At 32.9% G+C, this 20340-nt stretch overlaps 1 protein-coding gene across 10 annotated transcripts in view; it reads right to left on the bottom strand.

The window, feature by feature from the left end:
* Positions 1-20340, bottom strand: part of AKAP9 (A-kinase anchoring protein 9) — a 144148-nt gene that overhangs the window by 110368 nt on the left and 13440 nt on the right. For 7 of the 10 annotated variants that reach the window (XM_019716603.2, XM_019716620.2, XM_019716627.2 and 4 more), the window contains exons 2-7: positions 16199-16456; positions 13432-13476; positions 7665-7718; positions 7139-7303; positions 6186-6341; positions 5145-5342 (exon numbers count right to left, since the gene is read on the bottom strand). In XM_019716603.2, coding sequence (XP_019572162.2) covers positions 5145-5342; positions 6186-6341; positions 7139-7303; positions 7665-7718; positions 13432-13476; positions 16199-16456 — 876 coding nt within the window. The remainder of the gene's footprint in view (positions 1-5144; positions 5343-6185; positions 6342-7138; positions 7304-7664; positions 7719-13431; positions 13477-16198; positions 16457-20340) is intronic. The other 3 variants (XM_019716634.2, XM_074340712.1, XM_074340716.1) reach the window with 1 other exon arrangement.

Genomic DNA, 20340 nt, shown 5'->3' with positions numbered 1-20340 from the left:
AAAGAGTAATAAAAGTCTGCTTTCTACGTAATTCTATAAAAAGTGACCGCTGGGTCTGTCCCTCAATTTTTCCCAAGTCAATGAAATATAGGACTTGTGTACTCAACACTACTTGTGAGCAGACATTAAAGTAGTGTTAGCTTTACTGGGAGGAAAAAAGTTTTCTTACACTATGATTGAAAATTTTAACTTAATTCAGGTGAAACAAAATGTATCTAAACCACTATATTTTCATCTTTGATATTAACTGATCAATATTCTAAATATTTAGTATTTTCTATAGAGTACTTACTACGTACTCTAGAGTTCTAAAAGAAAGTCTTTTAAATAAACCAAGGTTCCTCCCATGTAGTCTAGTGACCTGAAAGTGTTTGATGGGAAAGTGCTATGAAAAGAGTAAAACCACAAAAACAGGTTCCTGAGTGCCTGCCTTAACTTCATTCCTGGGGCTAAGTAAAATAGAAATTTAGGGATATGTAATGCTTAAGCAGTTGAACTCAAGTCCCTTGCAAGACAACTACACCATTTATAACACATCAACTTGGCCCTAGACTATTGGTTTAAGTAGAAAGCAGGACAGATACGTTTTCCTGGTTCTGATTTGGGACTCTATTTTGGAATTGCAGATAAGCCTAAACCCAGAACACAGCCAAAGCTTATCAGTAATCACAATCATTCACAGGAGTGTTACAGCAAAAGGGAGTCCAGCAGAAGTCCTGGAGACCAAGTTTTGCCTCTGTTACTTAGTTGCCTAAGTAGTTAGGGCTGTAGTCCCAAAAACAAAGAAAAAAGTAAAATCCACAGAATGGAACAGAATATAAGTAGGTAAGCTAAATCACCTTTAAGAAGACAGGACTCCCAGACCAAGGGGACTTAAAGGCACCTTGAAGGAATATATTAACATATCTAAAGAAAGAATGAAATGGCAAAGCCTGGAAAAAGAAAAGCCTCAGAAGGAAATGTTGGCAGTCCCCATTCATGTGCAGTCCAGAACCAAGGTGCCATGAGATGGAGAATTCTGATCCCTCTGGGAAAACTATACCTAATGTACAAAGCAATGTAGGGGGTTGTAGCAAACAGAATTTAATTCTTCAATGATTAATTTTAATTAATCATTTAATCAGAATTTAATTCATCCAGTCCAGAGGCATGATCATTTCTACTGTGAGATGGATACATCAGTTTATTACAGCCTAATGCCTTCAACATTTGATTCCTCTAACATCCCTTAATCTCATGCTCACTAAACAACTTTCTATTATTATTATTACTTGGCTTTTCAAATAATGAACTTGAAGTATACAGGTCTCTGGGATAATTATTTCTCATTGTAAATTAATAATTTTATATTCAAGGTTTAAATATTAGCATTTTGAACTTGGAAAATCTGAGTTCACCTAAAGATAGCTCAAGTCTCAGTTGATAGAAAATAAAACCCAAATGAGACTTCTGAGCTTAGTCAAAGGCCAGATTCTGCACTATATAAATTCACCAAAGCAATGAATACTATTCTGTGCAGCCACTGGAGTAAAATCCTTTCAGCTTTTGTCTTGGTATCACATATCCCACCCAACGTCACTAGAAGTTATTACCAAGTATTGAGCCTTGAGCCTTACTTTAATTTCTGCACTACAATGTATTTAAATCAGTTTACTTTTTAAATCTTAGTGTTTTCATCTGTAAAATAAAGATAATATTATTTCCTCTATCTCACAGAGTATGCTCAAAACTAAAACATATTAAAACAAATATTCTCTGTGCTGTATATAAATGTAAAATCTTTATATACTAGAAAAGATCTATACAGCATTTGGAACCTGCAAGAAAGTAAACTTAGTTCAACTTTAGATAAATTGCTAAATAAGTAATTAGTCTTGAAAATGTTAATATTGTTATAAATCTGTAACAATTCTATTTCCTGATTTTCTACGGGAAGTCTCTTATAAAACTATTACTTAATCAAAACTATCATCTGATATAAATGAAACAAACGACAATTTTTCATTTAACTATTAAACTATACAAATTCATGTTTCTTTTTCTTTTTTGGAATGTTTATTTCAAAATACATGGCTTTAAACCCCTTACTTTGTGTTGCAAAAAAAAAAAAAAGACAACCCTATGGTTGAAGATACAATCCTTCTACTTTTGGAAACAAACCTGAGAATGGGGAATAATATACTTCCTGACTGTGACTACTGCACCATGGGAAGTTCAGAGGATTAAGATAATGTGAGTAAGCCTAGAATCAAATGCACTTGTCTAGGGAACAAGACAGTGTCAACTATCAACATAATGCTCTAGTCCCTCAGCTACTTTAATGAAACTACCACTCAGAAGGACTCATTCAAAGAGGGAAAAAAAAAAAAGGAGAAATTAGATTATATATGTAATGAAAAAAGAGATTGATAAAATTCTTGCTAACATTCAAATAAAGAAAGATTATTCCCCCCTACATAAATTATTAATACTTGAATTTTAAATAATCTCAAGTTATTCTGCCAAGAAAATAAATAAAATAAAATCCAATTTCCATCCTCTTCTAACCTAGGCCTGGACTGTTTTTCTACTTTCCTCCTGGAAAGACTCTCTTTCAAAGACTACCGTTTTCTAGTTAAACTATTTTTTGCTCCCTATATATTTTCAACACGTATTAGTCTGGGTCTTTAGGCACACTCTACTCTGTCTAAACTGTCCCCCCCATTTCTATCAGTTTAGAGTCATAATTTACTCATTTATCAAATAAGTATTGAGTAGCTGCTATGTGCCACACATTATACCAACTGCTGAGGAAACAAAATACAATTAAAAAGTGATTGTTCCAACATACATCACCTCCTCCCTAAAGCCTACCCTGAATCGCTTCCTTTATGAAGCCAGACCTACTCAGAACTTTCAACACCCTTTTACCTACACTTATCCTCGTTTTATTGTTTTGTGTATATGCCCTGCTAAATCATGTGTTCCAGTGAAGAAAAGGGCATATTTTAAGCATTACTGTATCCTGCAAGGGCCTGGTACAAAACAGGTATTTTATAAACATCTACATAAGCATTTTGAAATTACCTTGGTTGTAAAGTATATCCATTTCTTAATTCCAATATCTTAAATTTGTGTATTTCCTATTTTCCTAAGAGCAGTATCTGAAGTCAGACTACCTAGGTTTGAAATCTGGTTCTACCAACTTAGTACCTATGTACTTTGGCAAATTGCTTCATCTTGCTTTGCCTTGGTGTCCTCATCTGTAAAACGGAGGTGATAATGGTACCTCTGCCCCATAAGGTTGCTGTAATGGGTCAATGAGTTAATATGTGTAAAATGCTTTGAATCCTGCCTAGTAGCAAGTGAACAAAAATAAATGCTAGCTGGGCAGGCCCAGTGGCTCAGGCGGTTGGAGCTCCGTGTTCCTAACTCCGAAGGCTGCTGGTTCATTTCCCACATGGGCCAGTGGGCTCTCAACCACAAGGCTGCCGGTTCAGCTCCTCGAGTCCCACAAGGGATGGTGGGCTCTGACCCCTGCAACTAAGATTGAACACGGCACCTTGAGCTGAGCTGCCTCCCGGATGGCTCAGTTGGTTGGAGCGTGGGCTCTCAACCACAAGGTTGCTGGTTTGACTCCCACAAGGGATGGTGGGCTGCGCCTCCTGCAACTAGCAACGGCAACTAGACCTGGAGCTGAGCGGCACCCTCCACAACTAAGACTGAAAGGACAACAACATGACTTGGAAAAAAGTCCTGGAAGTACACATTGTTCCCCAATAAAAGTCCTGTTCCCTTTCCCCAATAAAATCTTTAAAAATAAAAATAAATAAATACTAACACTTTTATATTAACCAAATAATACTCGTCTTGGTAACTCCTCAACCTCTGGCAGAAGAACCTCCTAAGTTTATAAAAAGTACTGTTATATGTATAGTCTGTCCTTGTTATTCACAAAGTCTGTATTTGCAAATTCACCTACCTGCTAAAATAGATTTTTAACCCCCAAATCAGTACTTGTAGTCATTTTCAGAAGTGCACGGAGTGTCAAAATCCTTGAGGTGATAGACACGTGTATTTCCAGCTGACGACAAACAAGGCGGCCCTCTTGTTTCAGCTCTCGTGCTGAGAGGACAGAGACCCTGCAGTGCAAGAAATTCTGACCCTGGGCCAGTTAGACTGGGTTTGAATCCCAACTCTGGTAACTGGGGTGGCCTCAGGCAAGTCACTTAACACTTCTGAACCTCACTTTCTCTTTTGAAAAGTAAACAAAATATAATCTACCAGGATGAGCTGTTTTTAGGATTTAAGATTATAATCTGTGAGTTATGTATATGTGTGTATCCCCAAAGAGAACTTATTTGCTAAATAATTGTCCCAGGCAATTGTATAAAATATAATTACCTTTTCCCCAAAAATAAGACCTAGCCAGACAATCAGCTCTAATGGTCTTTTGGAGCAAAAATTAATGCAAAACCCAGTATTATATTATATTATATATTATACCTGGTCTTATAGTAAAATAAGACCGGGTCTAAATAATCTTTAAGTAATTTTTAAAGACGCATTAGAGCTGATGGTCCCGCTAGGTCTTATTTTTGGGGAAACTCGGTACCACGAACAATGAGAACTGACTGTATTTTTTCTAATTAAAATCCATATAATTTCATTCTGTTATGAAAATATTTTCAGAATTTCATAACCACGTCTAAAATGAGTAGAAATACCTTTATTTATTTATTTATTTTTTAAGGAGGGCGCAGCTCACAGCGGCCCATGTGGGGATTGAACCGGCAACCTTCGTGTTATTAGCTCCACGCTCTAACCAACTGAGCTAACCAGCCACCCCTAAAATCAGTAGAAATACCTTTAGATGGGGAAAAAAAAAAAGGGACAGAAATTCTGGTTATAAATTTAGATTCTCCTGAAAACTCAGTTTAACATAGGCCGGTCACTTTCAAGGAACTCAGTAATGAGTATTAACTTAACATTTTTTATTATAAGATTCCTAATTGCTTTTGAAATAAATTTTAGAAACTGAAAGAGCTTTTCTTAATTACAAAATTTTGTGACTCATGTACATAACAAGATAAATATTTACATACAAAACTAAAGTTAATTGTAAAGCTGCTGCAAGTTGGCTGACTTCTTTAAAATAAACATACCATTTCATACGCTCTAATTTTCTCTTGCAAAAAACTGATTTGCAATTTGAAGTCTTCCTTCTTTTTCTGATAATCTTCTAATAGATGGTCTTGTTCTTCTAGCTGCTGCTGATGAGTAAGAATCTGTTGTTTGGCTTGTAGTAAATCTGCAGCTGTGCTACTATGAGTGCTGTTTCTCAGCATTTCACTAGCCTGTAACTTGAAAACAGAAAGAAATCACAAGGTATTAAATTCTGCAGTGACGGCACTAAGGAATAGACATCTTTTGGGGTATTACTTGGCTCACAATTGCTCTCTGGGAACTGTGCTGAATTCACAGGCTTGAGACCCCATCAAACTACTGCCATGGCTGACCAGATGAGTGTGGGCATGTTACCCAAACTGAACCAATAAGACTATCTTTCCCATGATCAAGCAGAGAAAGTAGTCTAGTGAGAGAGGTAACAGAGGCAGACATGCTGAAAGAAATGCGGCCTGAAAGGCAATACTTCCTGGATTCCTGAGGACTTTCCAGTTTCTGATCCCAGTCCATTTCAGAGGCGTGGTGGTATTTCTGCCTTGACTTCTATAAGATAAGCCTGCATCCTTACATTAAATTCCTCCCTTTTGCTTAAGCTATCTCAATTTATTTTCTGTTACTCCCCATCAGAAACCTTGATTAATATAATTAAGACTCTTAGGGCTCTAATTAAAGGTAAATGGACTATATTCAGTCTAGTTACCATTTGAGACTAAAATAAAATCACACCAGGGTTGGCAAAGGTAGGATGTGACTATATGTTAATTTCTGCAAATCTACACTCAATCAGACTTATAAAGTTTTGTAGGATTTCAAAATACAAAGAAATAAAAGAAAGAAACTATGCAAGAAATATGAATTAAACTCTTGGATAATATAACAAGAGGTATGAACTAGTTTTCCAAACATAATATGAAATAAGCAAATGGTTTTAAACAAATTTAAATTGGTTGTGGAAAGTGTGAAAAAAATTAATTCCTTTCTAACAATCTAATAAATTTGGTTCTACTACTAATACTTACATGCTGAAATTGAATCTGTAATTTTTGACTTTGTTCTGTCAACTCTAAAAATTCTCTCATTGTCTCATCCTTTTCTTTTCTTGCTTGTTGTAAATTAGCAGTAAGCTGGGTTATGATGCCATCTCTTTGTTTAATGGCTGCTTCAAATTCTTGTAACTAAAAAACATCAGTGAAATTAGTAAGTGCTAAACTTCTATTTTTTAACAAATCAATCATTATTACAGGTAACTGTTCTTCAAAAATATGATATTCACAACTCATTGGCAGAATCATTACAATTTGTAAGCAACCTTTTTCGCATTTGAAAGCTATTAGCTTGCAGGAATTGGTTTCACTTCCAAATCAACCTTTAAAAAATTATCTGAACTTAGAAACAAAACATATTAGGTCTGACTTATCCATATATCTACTTCTAGAAGGACAGTGCCTTTATATTCAGGGATGCTTCCATCTGTTCCTGGGCAACACCATCATAGACAAGTTAAATCTCACTCTTTTCTGGAGAGGATAAAAGTGAAATGTGTTGTGTTATCCTCACCAACGTCCTATTTCATCTTGTTTTCATAACTGACTGCGACAAACAACACGTCACTTTAACCACCAGTGGTCACTTACAAGGACTCGCTGACATTTTTAATGAGTTTAAATCATCGTATTTTGATGTGGTTTGCACAATAATTTTCTCGCAGGTTGATTACAAAAACGTCTATTCTACTAAAGTGATTTCAGCCTACCTATCCCATAAAGTAAAATAAAAGAGTCCACGTTTTATTAGACCTGTTAATGAAATCCTAGTTTTAAGGAAGGTGGTTTTGATATATACATAAGGATAAGTATCATGAATTGACCTTGTTACCATTTAAAAACCCCATCTTTAAAGAATGTACGTACACTATCATTCAAATTTCCTATTTTTGTTTTTGTGAGTAACAAGACACGTAAGGTAAACATACTTGCTGCAGTCCTTCATAAGTGGCCCTCATTTCTTCCAGTTCTCTGTTCAGTTCTTCAATCTCATGCTGTTTGCCAACCAGTTCATTTTCCATCATCTCTAGTTGGGTCTGATTGTATTGTGTTCCATGTTCCGAATAAGAATCATCAACACCAAATTCTTCTTCCTAAATCAATCCAAGATTTTGAATAATTCAGTACAAACAACACTTCACAGGAAGAATTAGTCAAATATTCAAAGCCAAGTCCACTTTAAAACATCACTCATCACCTGGGAGTTCACTGGTATGGCAAGCTCCTTTGTTGTTAATGTGTTATGTACCTCAAGATCAAGAACAAGTTATCTGCAAATTCTATTACAATTGAGTTTTACAACAAAAGGCGGATAATTTTGTTTTGTTAAACCATTAAAAGCATTTAAACATCACCCACAGAAAGAAGTACATGCAGGAAAAAGCTTTGTTAGTAAGCCAGATGGTTTTAAATAGCATAAAACATTAGTATCATGAGTAGTTTTAAATACTGTACCCTTAATAAATTTGTAGGCTTTTCTGCTCTCACCACAAAACTGCAACCATTTACCTGTATAAAAACAATTTCCTGATATATTACGATTTTAAACAGAATTTTATTTAAAGCTAATAATTATATATCAGCTAACTGTATTCATGCCTCTTTTACGTGTAGGGAAAATGTCACATTGGCAGAAACAGATATAGTTTTCAAGTATCTAAAAAACATTATGACCATTTCAAATGCCAATCATTCCTCAAACATTTAGTGCTTACAATGCAAAAGACACTGTAGTATACATTATCTTTTAAGTGATTTAAAGTTCCAAGTGCAGTTTCTATTTTGTCTTCAGAAGGATAATTATAAACTTCAAGTTACTGAATCCTCTTCTACAAAATACTGCCTTGAAATCATTTAAATAATTGGTTTTTTTAATTAAGTCCTATTAATTTTAAAGTCAAACTGTTTACTGGTACAAATTAATTGAAGGTTGGCAAGCAGGTCAAGTTGTAGGAGGAGATGAAAAAGTGAGGAACACTCCCCCAAACTTTCCCCTGGGGGTAGTACTATCGTACGTATCAACCCTGACCAATGTGGACATTTTCTATAACATATTATAGCCTGTCTCTAGCTCAGGCATTTTGTGGAAGAAGAATGACTGATAGAATATGTTTGCAGGGTTGACCTGGAGTGAGACTAATTTTAGATCAATTAATGTATTTAACAACCTCCTCTTCCTACCAGCAAGAGTATACAAAGGAACTTCACTCCTCCTCACATGTTAATTATTCACAATTCTATGTCAATAGAATACAAGATAATGATGTTTTTACTCTTGAAATACGTAAGATAGAGTCTCCCAGAATTAGAATTAGATCCATATGGACCACAACACTTTTAAAAAATGAAGATCCTAATCAAGAGTTCTTTATCAGAGTTCGATTCCTTTGGGGTTTTTTCCCCTAATTTCTGAAAAACAAAGCTAAAGTAAAAAAAACAAAAACCAAAAAAACTTTTCACCTTTATGGTAACACAATATTGAAATTTGTGAAAGTTATCAGAAAACAGGAGTACGACCTCTATAAAGTTATTACTACCAAGTCACTTGCAATAACTTTCAAATTAAATTCTCCTAAATTTCAATTAGCTTTTCTTAATTCTGAAATGACGCATTTTAATAAGTGTCTTAAAATTTTACTTTATAGTAACAGTGTAACAAAATGGATTTTATGTCTTCAAATGTAATATTAAGCAATGGATGATATCACTGTAACATAAATTAGTTAACTGTAATTAATTGTATCTAACACATTATATAGCCAACATTAAGCTTAATTTCTCACTAATTTAATCAAATTTTACACTAGACTAACTCACATATATAAACTTAAAATACTACGCAACTGTTTTCAAAACTTAATTATGTTATAATAAATATAAAAATCTTGTCAATATTAATAAATTTTAATCATTCAGTATCATGTAAATAGGTAATAAATGATTATTCACCAGAACTAAACTAAAACCGTATTTCAAAGTTAGAATAGAAATACGCATAATCAACACAACATTAGGACCATTAATATTTAGCAATAGATTATTTTATTTTTTAATGCAACAATTATTTTACTGATACCTAAGGGTAGAGCATTTATCTCTTCTTTTTGCATTATTAGCTTTCTAACACTATAATTGGTAAATCATAATGTGAAAGAAAATTAAGAACTTGAAACATGTAAATTAGGTTAATAGACTCCATTAACTGCAGAAAAGATCAACTTCTCTTAATGATCTTTTTTACTGTGGCACTTGTCACAGTTATTTAACCTTTAGTCTATTCCCATATATTTTCTGAATTCACAGATTTACTTAATCTGTAGAGACAACTTCAAGATTTGGGAAAGTACAAGTGAGGTACATTTTAAATTTTAAAATGTTCTGCAGAGGTAAGTATCATCTCGTAAAAATACTATACTGCTATTCAGAAGGAATCAAAGAAAGATCACTTTTATTTTAAAACTATAAAATGACCTTCACACAAAACTTTTCCTTTCAGTGAACATTAATTTAAAAACATAACTCACTCAACTATTTATGATTAATACATTATCTTTATACTTAATTTGGTAGTGCAAACATTAAGAAACAACAATGGATGTTTTAATAAAAAATAGGAAGGATATGATGGTTCATAAAAGTTCATAAAAATTACAGGTGTTCAACTCCTAGCTGACTCATGGAATTGGAGCCAAGTAACTAATGCAGTTAAGATCATACATTTAAAGTCAAAGTTGAATATCAATCACCACTCTATATATCATAAATATATACAACACTTTTAATTGCCAATTATACCTCAACACAGCTGAGGCAGGGAGGCAGAAAAAGAAAATGAAATGAAGTAAAACAAAACAAAACAAAATAACAAGTGAAAGTTGAAAAGCTAAGTTGATACTACTTTATGGCTATAGACTGTCTCTAACTCCAGCCAGTAATTACATAAATGTCATATATCATACAAGCACCTTTGTTAGGAAATATTAAATAATCAGATGAAATCCATAATGAAATTGTATGCCCTAACATTTCATCTGTCTACACATAGCAAACCATTCATTTATTTACCTGTCTTGTCTCTATGGTGCCTGTAGCACTCCCCACTTTCTACAAATAACTCTGATCAATAGGTATCAATAAAAATATTTCACGTAGGGGCGGCTGGTTGGCTCAATGGTTAGAGCCCAGCGCTCATAACACCAAGGTCGCTGGTTCAGTTCTCACATGGGCCAGTGAGCTGCGCCCTCCACAACCCGACTGAAAACAAGGACTTGACCTAGAGCTGAGCTGCACCCTCCACAACTAGATTGAAAAAACAATGACTTGACTTGGAGCTGAGCTGCGCATCCCCACAACTAGATTGAAAACAATGACTTGAACATGGAGCTGATGGGTCCTGGAAAAACACACTGTTCCCCAAAATTCCCCAATAAAAAAATTTTTTTTTAAATCATGTAAATATGGCATTCTGGATATGAAATGTCCTTTCATCAAGGACTCAACAGATCATGTATAATGTAAATTAATTCATAAAAGAGTATGTTTTAATTTAATCTACTTCCCTAATATATACATGTAATTGGATATACGAGTATATTTATACAGAACAGATCGAAGGTAGGTCATAGGATAAAATTAATCTAATTTTTTCCTAGGCCTGAGCACATTTTTCAATCCAACAAGTATACTAGCCACAGAAGTCAAGAATATTAAGCACACACCATATTTATATATGTAAAATTTCCAAACTGAGTTCTAACTAAATATATAATCAGAATCTGAAATCCTCCCGAGAATGTGTTAAAAGAATTCTTATCACTCACTTGTTTCATATACACTTTAGTGTGAAGAAAAGCATATTTCTACTGAAAAGAGTTTAAAAAAAAAAAAGAGGCTTTGCTAATTATTTTTTATATACCAAACACCATACTAGACACTATCAAATAACCCTCATACCTATCCTGTGAGGTAGAGATTAGTACTCCCATTTTACAGGAAAGGAAACTGTTTCAGAATTTAAGTGATTAAGTGCCCAAATTCAGCTCAGAGGTGATGAAGCTGAGATTTAAACACAGGTCTTTCTGGATCCAAATATCACCTTATTTCCCTAAATAAGTACCAGAAAAATAACAGTGATATATAGACAAAATACAAGATACAGATGTGGCCTATGATTAAAACTATGTAATTTTGAAATTTTAAAATATTCAAATGCAAACCAGATATGCAAATACAAAATTTACATAAATGCAAAATTAATAAACTTTGCAAATCTGGCATTTTGTGGTGAACTTATAAAATAAAGTATGTGTTGCCTAGAAAGGAATTTCATTTGGGGGGATATTATTGAAAGACAATTCCTTAAGAAGGCCAATGTGAAAAGTATTATAATCTGAGATTTATTCCTTGGTTTATACATTTGGTCTACTGATGACTCTTCTGCCTCCTGAAAATGTGAACACAGCTGAGAAGTCCCGTATATGTAACTATATACATACAAATATACAAAATTACACACACATATGTAAAATACATTTCTTATAGTTGAACCACAGTCAACATGTACTAACTTTTATTTATAGGACTTATATTTAAATACTACGTGTACCTTACTTTGAAACACATCGTATTTAAGTAGGTATCACAGATATATAGTTGCAATGTATTTTTCTGGACCTCATAATTCCCACCAGATTTTTAAACTAAAAAATTTTATAACAGAATCTCCAATATTATTACTTCATATTTTCATAAAGAGAACATGAAAATTAAGTTTTTTAATGTCTTTAGCTTTCAAATCATAATGAAAATTAAATTTCAGTCTTTTATCTTAAAGTGAGAAAATGGCTATGAAATTTTAACCAGATTTCATAGGCATGTATGAGATGGTCTGACCTGTAGCCACCTGGCTTATAAAAAGTTCACATTGGGGTAAAGGAAAAAATGCACTTTGTGGAGTCATAGGGTACCCCAAACACACAGCTAGTTCAAGCACTCAAAACTTTCAATCAAGAAAGACAAGCTATAAGAATTAAGGCATTATACAGAAACAAAAAAGCAGTGTTTTCATATATAAACCCCAAATTTCAAATCACAAGGGCAGATTCTATGAACTACATGCTATAATTTTTAAATTGAGATACTTCCCATAGAGGCAACTTTATGTAGCCTAAATTGGGCACCTATTTATTTATTTGTTTTTTCACTGTTTCCCCGAAAATAAGACCTAGCCAGACAATCACCTCTAATGCATCTTTTGGAGCAAAAATTAACAGAAGACCTGGTTTTATTTTACTGTAAGACCAGGTATAATATAATATAATATAATATAATATAATATAATATAATATAATATAATATAATATAATACCAGGTCTTCTAGTAATTTTTGCTCCAAAAGATGCATTAGAGCTGATGTCGGACTAGGTCTTATTTTCGGGGAAACACAGTATTTATTTTCCTGTCCAGATTACTCCTAAGTATATTCCCAGCTTTTAAACACATTAAATTTTTGAATTGTTCAAGTTTTTACTCCCATTAGTTATCCAAAACAGAAATTTAAGAACATGAAGTTTTCTTTTTCTATTAGAAACCTACAGTACATCAAAACTTATAGAATACACTGAGTTACTGAATCATTCAGAGTAACAAATAGTTTTCCACATCCTCAAATTTGGACCAAAGAAGTAACAATCATATCTATGACAATAAGGAAACGATAACAAAAGAACATTTTTGTTAAAGTGGCCAATGCCGACATTAGCTTTTATCACCTAAATTAAAAAACAACCACTATTGCAAGATTAATTTCAACAAATGAATTTATATAATTAACTAGCAGTTAAGGATTTATAAAAAGCATTACTCAAAATGAAACAGACTTTATTATGAAATATTTACTGCAGTAAATATGGATACCTTATAATGTGATCAAGTATCCTAGAAACCCAGTATCAAACACTCCTAGAAACTAAAACAAGGCTTTCATCTAAAAACCAAGCTATACATACAAATTTAAGACCTTAGTTAATAATCTGAAAAACAGATACATCAGAAAAACTATCTTCAGGTATTCTAGGTCATTTATATTATGTTATGTTATGCTATATTTTATTATATTTATAAAAATACAAAGGCATGTGAGTTGCAAGAAATAAAGTACTAATAATCAATAATAGTTTTAGGAATAACATAAAATCTCAATCATACTATTATTTAGTCTTACCTCTGAACTACAATCATCTGCTGTGGTTGAAATTTCACTTTCCGGCTAAAACAAAAGTAAAAACCAATTATATTAAGGTCTTCTCCGCCCACAAATATACTTTATTAACCTATTACTATTGGTACTTATGATAGAAAACTCATATAAAAATATCACTAAAAATATAGTAAAAATTATTCAAATCTTTAAAATTTTCACTCTGATTATAAATGGCTAAATAATGCACCTAAAATTTAACACTATGGATTTTTCTAAATATAAAAGTATCAAGAAGTACATTCACACTGGATCTTGTATACATTACAAATCATTTGTAAGACAAAGGCACCAATTAAGGTATCATCCCTCTAATTCTTGTATCTCTTTTAGGAAATAAAAAGTCCTAAAATATTACTAAAAAAGAGTTCGATTTCTTCAAAAAGAAGTCATCAAATCTTGATGTTAGAAAAGTAATTACAACTTGAAGAAAAATAACAACCTGTGTTATTAACACCTTTTCAGCTTACAAAGCACTTTCTAAGACATTCTTGTTTCATCCTTACATCTCTGGGATTTGGGTGTGAAGTGAGTGGTTTCTTTTCCCCAAGCAGCCTTCAGCTTAGAAGTACTGTACTGGGAAGAAGAGTCAAGGAAGAAACCTAAATTTTCACTGCTTTCACTCTTTTCCCTCTCATCTAAGATTTTCATTTACAAATGAGAAAAGAGACCCACATTATTTCACCTTTTCATTCAACAAATATGAACCATCAGTGTCTCCTTTCTCATCTAAACTTAGGGAAATTTTATTCATCACTCAAGATCAAGTTCCAAGTCTACCTCCTTTTATGATACAGTAACTGATGCCAGGAACAGAAATAAGCCTTACCTCTATTCTAAAATTCTGTAGCAGTGGTTCCTAACCCATATGGCTCTTTTAAATCTAAACTGTTTTCATGACAGAAGGCTTCAGGGTTCATTCATTTATGCTTTCTAAATAGCTATTGATTAAATGCATATTGTGTACTAAAAACTGTGGAACTGACATATCTTTAAACTAAATCAAGCACAAGAAGTACCATACTACATTTTATAAAAGGTCTAGATTTCAACAGAAAATTAAAAGATACACAAAGAAAAAGGAAAGTATGGCCCATACACAAGAAAAATAGCAGTCAATAGAAATTGAGGAAAAACAGACATTGGACTTAATAAAAAAGACTTTAAACTAGATTATTTCAAATATAGTCAAATAATTGAAGAAAATACCTAAAAAACTAAAGAAAATTATAAATATAATGCCTTACCAAATAGAGAATATCAACACAAAAAAAAAAGAATGTATATAAAACAACCAAAAAGAAATTCTGGAGTTAAAACAAATGAAATGAAAAATTCACTACAAGGGCTTAACAGCAGATCTGAGAATGAAGAAGAAATAATCAGCAAACTTTAATGTAGTTCATTTGAAATTATCCAGTCTGAGGAAAAGAAAAAAAGAATGAAGAAAAATAAACAGCATCAGAGATCTGTGCAACATTAAACATATCGTGTTTCCCGAAAATAAGACCTAGCCAGACTCCAATGTGTCGCCCTTTGGAGCAAAAATTAATATAAGACCCGGTAATATATTACATTATATTATATTAGACCCAGCCTTATAATAATATATAATTATATTTATATTTTTATCTAATTATCTTTATATAAATATATAATATTAATTTTTGCTCCAAAAGACGCATTAGAGCTGATGGTCTGGCTAGGTCTTATTTTCGGAGAAACACAGTAATAACATATACATAATGGGGGGACCCAGGAGAGGAGAGAAAGGGGCAAAAAGAATATTTGAAAATACAATGGCCAAAAACTTCCTAAATTAATGAAAAACATTAATCTACATATCCAAGATGCTCAACAAACTCTAAGTAAGAAAAACTCAAAAAGGTACACTTATGAACAGCAAATCTCTACTGACACCCTGCCCTCTTGCATAAAGCTCAAATCCCTAGATATCTAAATCTGTTTCCTAAATAAATATGCAAGGACACAATCCAAATTATAGTTCTGCCTTGTCCAAAACTCTTCCTCCTAAGCATCCCATCATTCTCTACTAATTTTAGCTGGGGGTTCCTCCACTCTACCCGCCATCCCAATCCATTCCTAACATCTCCCTCATCTCCTGATTCTGAAAAATCACACCACTATGGGGAGGAAGAAAATCAGCACTTACTGAGAACTTCCTACGGGCCAGGTGCGACCTCCTGCCCCTCACCATCACCACCATCCCATTCCCATCACTTTGTGATCCATCTAAAACTAAACTACCTATGGCTTCCAAATCACATCACATTTTCATATCTTAGAGACTGCTGGTTCTTTGCACAGAGATTGCCTCCCCTACTTCTTTTCCTCTAAATTATACTTCAAAGCTCAGTTCCATTATCTCTTCCAAGAAACTTGTTTAAATAACCACATAAGGCTGATTTGGGCATTCCCCCAAATCATGATACTCTACGGTACCATGTGCACATTTGTTAGCACATCTCTAAGCAGACAGAGTCCACGGACTATCTTACATCTGCCCTCCCCACTAGATTGATTTTCCTAATGGGTAGAGACTGTCATACTTACCTTTGTATCCTTACTGCTCAATTCTAAATGTTTGGGTGCCCAATAAATGTTTGTTGAATCAAGCTCACAAAAACTGCACATGGTGCTAATGAGTGTTGTCATTACAACTGCTTTCCACTTAAAATTTTAATGTTTAAAAATCTGGATGAATACTTACTTCAACAGAGAAGACCTGGTCATGTTTGATCACTTCTCCACCGTGTAAAGTTTTCATTATTGTGGATTCAGGAGTCACAGCTGATGCTACTCTTTGAGAACTATTCGTGTACATCTCATCACTCTGTGATTGCTCAACATTCAAAGCATGATATGCTGACACATCATGTTTACTGCTTGAAGTTTTCCTCTTTTTTTTCTGCTTCTTAGAAGGATTCTGCCCATCAGATTGAGCTTTCCTTTGTCGAAACTGGGCAAGCTACAGAAAAAAAAAGATTGTCATTACTGTCGAAGATAAATTTATTTATTTTTATCACCACTAAGGAAAAAGCAGCTTTGGAGTCACTTTCTTTAAAAGATCAAACTATCACAAAAATGATGACAAAATAAAGGACAATTGTTACAGTCTCTAACTACTGAATTGCAAAGAAATTAAGGATTTCTAAATGAATGCTATTCAAATATTGAGAAGAACTAAAAATGTCATGTCTAAAGAAAAAAAATTAGCCCAGAGTTGGGTAGAATAAGGAATAATAGGCACTCTCACTCACTGTTTGGTAAAGAGTGTAAACTTTGGATGTGAGGTTATATGAAAATACAAGAGCTCTAAATACATTTGATTAGCAGAATTTGTGGGACTTCTGCTAATTTATATGAAATATAATTAGTCCATGCAAAAAGATTTAGCTATACAATTCATCACTACATCCTTAGAAATAAAAATTAGAAATAATTTCAATATCAATCAATAGTGCTTCCCATCCCTTAGTCATCAGAATTTTTGTCATATCCTAGTGCCACCTATACTTATCATTTACTTAACCTGTTTTAACTAGCGTACATTTCTTAAATTTATTTTAAAAGGAGACTTTCTATCCCTGATATAAATTAAAAGCCAGTATCACTTGTGATTTCTTTAAAAAAAAATAGTAAACAGAAATGAATACAATGCAAAATAAAACTACATTATTAAAATTTTAGTTAGATATTACTGAAAGTTACAAAAGAAACAGGTATGTGTTAGAGAGGCATAAAGGATATATGAGCATCAAATAGGCTTTTAGCTTATCATAAGCAGGTGAACTTAAAAGAAACCTAAAAAGGTAAAAACTTTCCTACAATACTATCCAATGTTACTTAATAATGGATTAGGATGTCACCTAAAATATCTGACACCGCTTAAAATCAGAAGTATGCATTACATACTTGGGCAACACTGGATTAACTCAATTAAAATAGTATTAATGCAAACCATTATTAATCATAAAGATGTTTATGACACAGTAGGTATAAAATAATATTGCAATGTCGTCTTTTTCTTACTAAAAGGAAAATTACATGCATCTCATCTAACAAAGACAAGGCAAGCCTCAGGCTCACAGCCTTCAATAATTCATTCTAAACTAGCTTTATTTTTAATAACATTATATACATAGACATAGACAAATTCTAGAAGAATAAAACCATAATAGCTTTGGTGTATCTCTGGATTTGTGATTACTGGTATTTTTCTTTATGCTCATTTGAAATTTCTTTTTTTATGGAACAAATTTTCGAAATTTTATATGAAGCAACTACTAACCACCGATTCCTAAATTTAATTAGAGCCTTGATCATTCTGAAAGAAACAAAGCATAAGAATATGTACAAGCACCTTGTGCCTTAAAAAGAGGAAATATACTAGCAACATATTAATTGTATAACTATTAATTAGACCAATTACAAAGGTAGTAAATTTCTTATGGTACAAAGTATTAAAGCAATCTTAATAATAATGTTGATATCAAAATACATGACAAATAACAGAACCTACAGAACAACATACAGCATATTTTATACTTGTCTGCCATAGAGGAAGAAAAGTATATAGTGTTTACTTAATAAGGATGTCTAACTCATAAGTCAGAACTATCTAATCACTGACCTATAGAATATAAAAATATATCACATTAAAATTTTCCCTCCAGTTATTTAGCAATTAGCCAGTGATCCTACCTCATCTCATGTCTGCTTAAGGAACAGATGCAAGACTAGTTGCCTCTATTCGTGCATTATTAAGCTGCTGGAATGCATTTAAACTACTTTGGGGGACAGCAGATTCCTTTTTAAAAATAAACCAACTGAAATACCATTATGTATTATCTTTAAATAGAATCAAAAGTCTAGGCGCATGATTTTAAAAAGATCCCTCAGAGAAAATGCAAAACCAAGAAAAATATTAATAATGACATTCCTGATATTTATGCTCAATTTCTAAAACTTCTTAAAATTCCATGTTGTTTGTGTTAGAAAGTATATTCAGGCAGCAGAGGATATCAAGACAAAGATGAAGATTATGTTTAAAATTTCAACTGTTAGGTCATGTATGTAATTTATTTTTAATATTTATTTATATGAGCAATTACATAACCTTTTTATAATAGTTTAATTAAAAAAATAAAAATGAAAAAGTTAGTAACAGAAATGGAACAAAAAGTTGAATGGTTCCGTAATAGAACAAATCACTTCTAAGGGCATAAAATAACTAAGACATTGTTTTAGGCTGGTTACTGAGCATATGAGGTAATATTATTTTTTCAGAACAATTAACCAGAAGGTAAAGTCCATGAGGGTAAGAACTTTTGCTCACTGCTATATACACAAAGGCTAGAGCAGAATTTAATAAATGCATATTGAGTGAAAAATGGATAATTTATCTTTTAAAGTCACTACTAAGCAATCATTTTAAGCGCTGTCCTACAGAACCTGAGAATTAAGATGATATAAAAGGCATATCTAATTCTACCATATAAAAAAGTTCCATGGTCTCAGAATTAAAATTAGCAATGAAATGAATTAAAACACAAAATAATCCCTCTCACCATAATCTCTCTCCTCTACCAGCCTCCCCACCACAACACAAAAATTCTCAAAAATAATGCCTACAATAGCTTTTTAGCAAGAGTTTTGTTTTATAAAAATGTGAGAGAGGAAACAAGTTCTTTTCATAAATCTCATTTCTTACAGCTATCCAAACTTTTTATTTTAAATCTGAAAAATGGCAAGCTAACAGATAAGCAAGTATCAGAAACTACTCAATCAGCTAATCATCTGATACTGAAATAATACACTTGAAATTACTGGGAAAACATTTAGTCTAAAACATGCTGAATATTCAGACTATAGCCATCTGTGTTTGTCCTTTGGAAGCCAATTATAAAAATGTTAGCATACGTAGGCATGGAAATAAGTTGTAAGATTTACCGGTAAGCCATTATGTCCACATACACTTGTCTTTCAAAACTGATTCAGATCTCAAGCAAGTATCTTACCCTGACCGGGGCATGAATAAACAACTAAATAAAAATGATAATTTATTCCTTAAACTCAATATTTATAAATTTATAAATGATCATTCTCAGTAAGATAAAGATTTTTAAAAATGCTGTAGAAAAACATGCCAAGTTTCTGACTGCCGCTTCAAAAAACTAACTGGAATTGGTTTTCTTGAGTGTTCAATGCACTGTGCTAGACAGGAGCTCAAATGCATGATCCTAATAGTAGGATGTTTCAGTCTAGGCCAGCCTATTACTTCACTGGGGTGTGAGACACAAATAAGATAAAAGTTAGTGTACAATTTCATAAACCCAGCAGTCCTCTGTAAGAAGGTGCTATGGGTACCTCTCGACCTAATTTTCTCAAAGAAGGCTTTCTGTCAGAGGTGTGGTTGTGGTAGTTTTATCTCTGTGAAGGAAATAACCTGGCATGTGGCAGGTATTAAGTATTTATTTACCAAATATTTACTGTTTACCTATCATGTGTCAGTGCTAAGATGAATCAGATACAAACCCTATTCCTATGAATTGTAATTCAGGTAGGAAGAACAAATTAAACCAATATAGATAAACACAGAAACATCATTTCAAGAGATAAAAAGTGCTTTGAAGAAAAAATATAGGTACTAAAGAAAGCACACAACAGAAAAACTTAATTTGGATGGGAATGCAGGGAAAGGTCAGGAACTGTTGAGAAAAGAATGTGGAAGCTGAGATTTAAAGACAAATACGAGTTACTTGTCCGAGACCATAATCAGTAGGTGGCAAACAGAATGAACAGGAACTTCTGACTCCAAATCCTGTATTCTTTCCATTATACCAATCTGCA

Source organism: Rhinolophus sinicus, linkage group LG09 (genome assembly GCF_036562045.2).
Source record: "Rhinolophus sinicus isolate RSC01 linkage group LG09, ASM3656204v1, whole genome shotgun sequence".
In the NCBI taxonomy this organism is placed as follows: domain Eukaryota; kingdom Metazoa; phylum Chordata; class Mammalia; order Chiroptera; family Rhinolophidae; genus Rhinolophus; species Rhinolophus sinicus.
Note: the sequence above shows the minus strand (reverse complement) of the source record. Positions and strands in the feature narration are given on the sequence as shown.